At 65.3% G+C, this 7,463-nt stretch overlaps 2 protein-coding genes across 2 annotated transcripts in view; one reads left to right on the top strand and one right to left on the bottom strand.

Moving 5' to 3' along the window:
* SLC4A2 (solute carrier family 4 member 2) overlaps positions 1-3,544 on the top strand; it is a 13,194-nt gene extending 9,650 nt beyond the window's left edge. Inside the window, exons 14-19 of the mRNA XM_025193521.1 lie at positions 8-145; positions 242-408; positions 615-868; positions 1,046-1,215; positions 2,170-2,343; positions 2,548-3,544. Of these exons, the coding sequence (XP_025049306.1) occupies positions 8-145; positions 242-408; positions 615-868; positions 1,046-1,215; positions 2,170-2,343; positions 2,548-2,628 (984 nt within the window). The 3' untranslated portion in view covers positions 2,629-3,544. The remainder of the gene's footprint in view (positions 1-7; positions 146-241; positions 409-614; positions 869-1,045; positions 1,216-2,169; positions 2,344-2,547) is intronic.
* FASTK (Fas activated serine/threonine kinase) overlaps positions 3,520-7,463 on the bottom strand; it is an 11,517-nt gene continuing 7,573 nt past the window's right edge. Inside the window, 8 exon segments of the mRNA XM_006037072.3 lie at positions 3,520-3,986; positions 4,638-4,752; positions 4,973-5,570; positions 6,139-6,230; positions 6,664-6,823; positions 7,059-7,275; positions 7,428-7,454; positions 7,457-7,463. The exon segment at positions 7,457-7,463 is cut by the window's right edge and continues 130 nt beyond it. Of these exon segments, the coding sequence (XP_006037134.1) occupies positions 3,900-3,986; positions 4,638-4,752; positions 4,973-5,570; positions 6,139-6,230; positions 6,664-6,823; positions 7,059-7,275; positions 7,428-7,454; positions 7,457-7,463 (1,303 nt within the window). The 3' untranslated portion in view covers positions 3,520-3,899.

Consider the following 7,463-nt stretch of genomic DNA (forward strand, 5'->3'; position numbering starts at 1 on the left):
GGGCCGGGGGCGCCGGGGTGGGGAGCTGGACCCTGACGCACTGCCCCTGCAGATCCGGCGGGTGATTGGGGACTTTGGCGTGCCCATCGCCATCCTCGTCATGGTGCTAGTCGACTACAGCATCCAGGACACCACCTACACGCAGGTCCGCGGGGCAGGGGGTCGGGGGAAGGGGGGGGGGCCCGAGGGCCAGTTCCTTGTGCCTGCAGTGCTCACCCCCGCTGCCCCCATCTCCCTGCAGAAGCTGAAGGTGCCAAGCGGCTTCTCGGTGACGGCACCCGAGAAGCGGGGCTGGGTGATCAACCCGCTGGGGGAGAAGGACCCCTTCCCCATCTGGATGATGGTGGCCAGCGTCCTCCCAGCCATCCTCGTCTTCATCCTCATCTTCATGGAGACCCAGATCACCACGTGAGAGCCGGGGCTGGGCTGGGCCAGCTGGGGAGGTGCTGGGAGCAGAGGTCTGGGCTGTGCAGGGGGGAGCTGGGAGCGCTGGGGGGGTCCTGGCTATCCTGGGGGGAGTTGGGAGTGCTGGCGGGGGGGACTAGGGGGGCTTGGGGAGTCTGGGCCATGCGCCGGGGGGCTGCGAGTGGTGCTGACCTGCCCTGCTCCCCCAGGCTGATCATCAGCAAGAAGGAGCGCATGCTGCAGAAGGGCTCCGGCTTCCACCTGGACCTGCTGCTCATCGTGGCCATGGGTGGCTGCTTCGCGCTGTTCGGGCTTCCCTGGCTGGCGGCCGCCACGGTGCGCTCGGTCACGCACGCCAACGCGCTCACCGTCATGAGCAAGGCCGTGGCGCCCGGCGACAAGCCCAAGATCCAGGAGGTGAAGGAGCAGCGCGTCACCGGACTGCTGGTGGCCGTGCTCGTGGGTGAGTCCTGCCCACGCTGTGCCATGCTGTGCCCAGCCCTGTTCCACCCTGGCTGAGCCTGGGGTAGCTCTGGGGGGCGGGAGGGTGATGCTGGGTGCAGCCTCGTCTGCAGGGTGCCCTTGGGGAGCGGGAGCAGGGGTGCAGGCCCAGGGCACAGGTGACTCCCTCTGCCTCCAGGCCTGTCCATCGTCATTGGGGAGCTGCTGCAGAAGATCCCACTAGCTGTGCTCTTCGGGATCTTCCTCTACATGGGGGTGACGTCGCTCAACGGCATCCAGTTCTACGAGCGCCTCCAGCTGCTGCTCATGCCCCCCAAGCACCACCCCGATCTCCCCTACGTCAAGAAGGTGCGGGGGTCAGAGCTGGTGCGGGGGTAGATCTGGGGGGCTGGGAGCCCTGCTGGGCAGCACCATGGAGGGACCTGGGTACAAGACACGGGAGGTGCTGTGCTTCTCTGCTTGGCACTGGTGAGGCATGCTCTGGATCTGGCGTGCAGTTCTGGGCTCCATGCTTTAAAAGGGACGTGGAGAAGTGAGAGGGACCGCAGGCAGCGACAGAGATGCTCAAGGGCTTGGAAGGCAGGTCGAGCCAGACGCTCCAGCAGCTGGGCCTGTTCCGGTGGCAGGAAAGGTGCCTCAGAAGCGACGTGAGAACAGGCTGCATTACCTGCAGGGCTGCCTGCCGTAAGGAGGGAAAGATCCTGTTCCCTTCTGCTGAGAGCAGGGCACGAGCAGCAGCTGTAAGTGGCAGCAAAGCAGGTTTAGGCTGGACCTCAGGAACCACTTCTGCATGGGCAGAGCAGGGAGGCCATGGGAGACGCCAGGGAAGGAGGGATGCACCATCGCTGGAGGTGTCAGAGAGGTTGGACAGACAGCGGTCAGCGATGATCAAGGCACAGCGATGCCTGTGCTCGGCTGGGGGGCTTCCCCGGGCTGTACCGGTTGCCCCTTTCCTACTTCTGCTCCACGTGTCCGGGTTCTTGAAGCCTCTCCCGAAGGTGCTGGGTGCTGGCTACAGCCCGGACTGGGGACGGGGCTGTGAAAATGCTCCTGATGGCACCGACCCCCAGGGTCCTGGCGAGAGGGTCTGCTCCTCTGCTCAGGACGTTGCCCCGTCCCCCTGCTCTAGGCAATGACTGTGTTGCTGAACCCAAGGCTGTCGGGGCGTTGTAGGACCAGGCCTTGTTTGGTGGGGCTCAGATGGGGCTGCTGCTTGGGGCAGAGGTTGGATGAGCAGCAACCCCCCCCGAGGTCCTGACCCCGGCCGGCAGCCCTGACCCATGGACTCTGCTGCTCTCGCAGGTGCGGACGCTGCGCATGCACCTGTTCACGGGGCTGCAGCTGGTGTGCCTGGCTGTGCTCTGGGCCGTCATGTCCACTGTGGCTTCGCTGGCCTTCCCCTTCATCCTCATCCTCACTGTGCCCCTGCGCATGTGCCTGCTTGCACGCATCTTCACCGACCACGAGATGAAGTGTGTAAGTGCCCCCCCGCCCCGAGATGTGGTGGGGAGACCCTCATCCTGCCTGTGTCCCGTGATCAGGCCCAGTGCCTCTGGCTATAGGGTGAGGTTCTCGCCCTCCCTGTGCCAGGCAGTGGCAGCTCTGGAATCGGGGGCTTTGGGGGTGGGAAGAGGCCCCCAAGCTCTGCGCCCACTCTGAGCCCCCCCTGTATCTCCCCAGCTGGACGCCAACGAGGCCGAGCCTGTGCTGGACGAACGGGAGGGCATTGACGAGTACAACGAGATGCCGATGCCTGTGTGAGCCGCCAGCCCAGCCTCTGTCCACGCACCTGGCCTGGCACAGGCAGATACGCGACCCCCCTCCTGCTGCTCCTCTGGGACACGCGTCACCACCGCCAAAGGACCTGGAGCGGCCCTGGGGCCCCGCTGTGGACCCCGCGCTCACCCAGTGCCTTGCTCCCCACGCCAGCGGGGAGGACAGCCCCTGCCTGGCCGCAGGCGCCTGCCAAAGAACCCGCCTTGCTGCCCAGCTGCCGTCCAGGGGCAGGGAGCGGGGCCCTGCTGGGGCTGGGGGGCACAGGGGCTGCCCCCTGCCCTGGCCTGCTCCGTCCAGCCCAGCCCTGGGTGCCTCTGACAATCAGGTGTTTCCAAGACTGCAGTATTTTATTTAAGACAATAATTGAACTGTCAATCAATGGCTTTGTAAGGAGCTGGGGCTGCGGCCGGGGCAGCTTCTGGGGCTCTGCAGCGGACGCTGGCCAAGCCTCCAGCCATGGCTCTCCACCTTCTCTGCCTCACGGCCCAGACAGACAGGAGGGCCTGGGTCTGACCCAGAACCCAGCTGCCTGTTCTTGCCGCAGGACCATGGCAGAGCCACTCCTGGGTGGCAGAGACCACCAGGCTGCAGGGCTGGACACTGGCTGTCTTGGTTTCTCTTGTGCATCCTGTCTGCAACCCTCATGCCAACACTACGTGGCCCCCCGCTCATGGGGGAAGAGGCTGCGCTCAGGGACACTGGCAACGTTCCCCTTTCCAATGCCCTGAGCCCAGGCCGCCCCGGATGGAGGCAGAAGCGTCACATGGCTGGGCCGAGGGAGGCTGTCAGCCCCTGGAGGGGTGGGGGCCACATCACGGGCACCTGGGGTGCACAGGAGCTGCTCCCAGGGCAGCTAATAAATGCAAAGACAAGGTGGATTTTTCACCTCTTTTATTGTAAAGTTTGTCCTCTGGGTCCAGCGCTCAGGCAGGGTGGCCACACACACACATGGCCACAGCCGGCCCAGCCCCACGGCGCCACTGTGCAAAGGGCCAGGCCCCCTCCCGCGGGCCCTTGGCCCCCAGAGCACCACGGGGCAGCAGTGACCGTGGCCAGTTGCTGTGGCAGGCTCAGGGACCTGCCCCACCGCAGCATCAGAGGCAGTGGACGGGCCCCTGCCACGGCTTGGTCCAGCACCCAGCCCCGCCACCAGGCAGCACCTGTCCCTCAGCCCCATCCCCACCAACAGCAATAAATAAGTCTGGCCTAGCCCTGTCTCCGCTCCCTGGGGCCCAGGGCCAGGGCCGAGGGACCCCTCAGAAGTGCAGCTCCCTCAACTTCTGCCGCAGGTACTGCTTGGCCTCCTCGATGCCGCTCACTTTCTCCAGCTCCGTGTAGGGCAGCTAGAAACGGGGGGAGCAGGTCACGTGGGGGTCCAGGAGGCCACAGCAGTCAAGGAGTGGGGTAGCAGAGATGGGCCCCACGCCAGGTGGAGAACACTGCCCCTTCCAGGGCAGCCTTTACCTCCATCCCTGGCCCTGTTAGCCAGCTGGAGCAAGCCCAGCACTGCCCCTGGCCCTCCCTCCAATGTCTAGGCCCAAGGGAACAGCCCAAGGTGGGGGCACCAGGGGGACGGATTTGGGGGAGAGGTGTTTGGTCATGGCCTTAACATGACTGCAATGGGACATGGGCACCAGGCAACGAGTGTCACTACACTCTGGGGTAAGGGACAATGGAGGGGAGCATGGCACACCCCAGCTGCAGTCAGGGCACAGGGCAGCTCCAGGCCCCTGGTATCAGGAGGTGGTGAAGGCCCCGGGGCCAGTCAAGGTCCAGGAAATGAGGACAGGGACAGCCAGCCATGAGGATGTTGATGTGGCGCTGCAGCCATGGCCGGAAACGCCAGGACCTTGGGCGAAGGTGGGATGGGGTCTCTAGGAAGCCTCTGTCTGGGGGCAGGAAAAGCCCTTCTTGCCCGATTCAGCCTGCATACCACCCCCATCTATGCGAAGAGGGGTGCGGGGCAGCCCCTGCCCTGCACACACCCCACTCACCTGGACCAGGCAGTAGCCCAGCAGCTGCAGGTGCCGGTCGCGCATGGCCCGTGAGCCCACCAGGATGTCCGAGTTCTGGCAGTAATGCCACTTGTCATTGACCGACAGCACGACCCTGCGGGACAGAGCAGGCAGCGTCAGGCTGACCAGGGCCACGGGGCTGCAGGGGAGACCTCCCGGGGTAGGGGCAGGGCTCGGACAGTGCGACCTCATGCCAATTATCCCAATGCTGAGGGCTAGGACAGGGAGGTCCCCCGCTCGGGGCCCCTGAGCAGATCTGTCAGCGCCAAGCAAGGCACGGTGGGAGCTGTGGTAGGGCAGAGCAGGGCCAGTACCTCTGGATCTCCTCGGCCCCCTGCGGCACGTCGCTCAGGCCACCCTTGGGGCTGGGTAGGTGTGGAGATGGGGGAGCGCAGGCCTCATCACGGGCAGCTGGACTCCTTTCCTCTGCCTCGTCAGGGGGCTGCTCCCCACGAAAGCAGCCAGGCGCGGCCTCCGGCCCCTCCAGGATCTTGCCAATGGGGAACTGGAAGAGTGTGGCAGTTGTGGTGCCGTGGGGAGAGCAGTCAGGGGTGCCGGCCTGTGTGGCTAGGCACTCGGAGGGGCTGCTCAGCGTAGAGCTGCCCTGGCTGCCCAGGGACGACTCCTTGCTCAGGCTGCAGTAATAGTCTGAAGGGGGCTGGTAGCAGGGCCCCCTGGGCGCGGGGCACAGTGTGGGCAAGAACCGCCCGGCCAGGTCACTCTCCCGTGGACCCTGGGGGCTGCTTGGCGTCTCCGGAGCAAAAGGGGCAAAGTCCTGCAAGTCCGAGGTGAGGGCCAGCACGCTGGTGCGCAGGGGGGCCACGGCGGGGCGCACAGGGGGGGCCTTGTAGGCTGCAGGGACCCGGGAGAGAGGCAGCACGGCACCCACGTTGTTGACCCACAGCAGGAAGTCTGCAGAGAGAACAGGCGGTCAAACCAACAACACGACTAAATCAATCAAACGGACACCGGGTAGTTCCTTTTCACACCGCAGAGAATGGAAGTGTGCAGCTCGTGGCCACCAGACATGGCAGGGGCCGAGTTCTGCCAGATTCACAAGGGACTGGACGCGTGCTTGGAGGAAAAGGGCATTGGTCATTACTGAGCAGGGAACGAGTGGCATGGCCTCTGCATCAGGCCTGCCTGGACCCTCAATGCTGGAGGCTGCAAATGGGAGAGGAGCAGGTGAAAACCCTGCTCAGACCCTGGTCACTCTCCTCCAGCCTCCACAGGACAGAGGAGCTGAGCACCACAGGCCTGGGGCTGACCCAGTACGTGGCAGTTCTGATGCCAAAGCAAGAGCTGTGGCAACAAGGCCAGCAGATCAGCTACACCTCCCCTTACCCCCAGAGATGGCATGCACTGCGCACATGCCCCCTGCCCCATGAAGGGGCCACTGGGGAAGTCCACCCCTGCTGGCACCTCACCGCACACCCCTGCTCCAGCCAGGCCCAGCCCTGGCCGGACCCAGCCCCGCTACCTGCGCAGTATCCAGGGGGCAGCACCTCGTCCTGCCGGTAGCAGTCCTCTCCCACCAGCTGCCGCAGGGCCTCCGCCACCAGCCCCTTGTAACTAGGGAGAGGAGCAAAAGGGTCATGGCCCGTTGCAGCCAGGCCCCATGGCCCTGCCAGGCTGCAAGGCAGCCCCCTTGACCCCAGGGCCCAAGTGTCCAGTACCAGGGCTGCACAGGAACTAGGGGTCCCAGAGCCCCGTTTCCCATCAGCCTTGCATCTCTGATGCGAGGAGCCTCGGGCACATGCAGCAGCCCTGGGCCTTGTTGCAGAGCAGGGGTGTGGGCGGAAGGGGCTGGCGGGGATAACCACTGCCCTCCACAGCACAGCAGTGTCCGTCTCCCACTGCAGGGAGCTCATGCCTCACATCTCTGCAGACAGTCACATGTCCATCTAGGGACCCAGGCTGCCCCCATGGGCCCCAGCTCCTCCACCACACCCTCCCAACCCCAGCTCCTGTTGGCCCTGCCTGCCCCCATGTTGCACCCACGCACCTGTACTTCCTGTTGGCCTCGTCAGCAGTCATGGCGTGGTCGAACATGAGGACGCGGTAGCGAGGGTCGAGGCGGGGGCCGTTGTAGTCCCGGAACTCCAGCTCCACTGTGGCATCCAGCAGGGAGAGGTAGCGGCGCACAATCACAGCGTGGGGGCTGCCTGTGGGGGCAGCACGGGCCTGGTGTCCCCTGGCCCCCCACACCCTTTGGGGCCCTCCTGTCCTGTCCCTGGGAAGGGATGGACCCCGCCAAGGGCCTCTATTCACACTCCACATGCACAGTCCCCATCACCCAGCGCTGCCGGACCCCTCTGCAGCCCTGCACCTGCTCCTCCCAGCCCAGGCCCCCCGCTCTGGACCCAGCAACAGGTCTACCCAGGCAGAAGCCCAACGTACTCATGACATTGGCGATGAAGGCCGGGGAGAAGACCTGGTGCAGAACACACTGGGGGAAGTGACTGAGCTGGAACATGGACATGAGGATGTTGACGGTGGCCAGGGGTGAGCTTATGGCCTTCTGATCCAGGATGGCCTCCAGCTTGGGGAAGAGCTCGCCATGGTTGGACGGCCGGTAGTTCATGCGGCTGAAGGGGAACACCAGCTTCTGGATCACCTGCAGCAGAGACAGGGTCAGGAAGGGCCAGGGCAGCATGGGCCAGCCCCAGCAAGGGGGGGGTCAGGCAGGTGCCAGACCACGACGTGGTGGCACACTGCCCTGGGGAAGCCTGGCCCCAGCGACCCGCCAGCCTAGCTCCAGGCGCTCACCTTGCTGTCCAGCTGCTCCCCACGCCTCCGCAGGAA

The sequence above is a fragment of the Alligator sinensis genome, unplaced genomic scaffold, assembly GCF_000455745.1.
Source record: "Alligator sinensis unplaced genomic scaffold, ASM45574v1 scaffold1660_1, whole genome shotgun sequence".
NCBI classification, from domain to species: domain Eukaryota; kingdom Metazoa; phylum Chordata; order Crocodylia; family Alligatoridae; genus Alligator; species Alligator sinensis.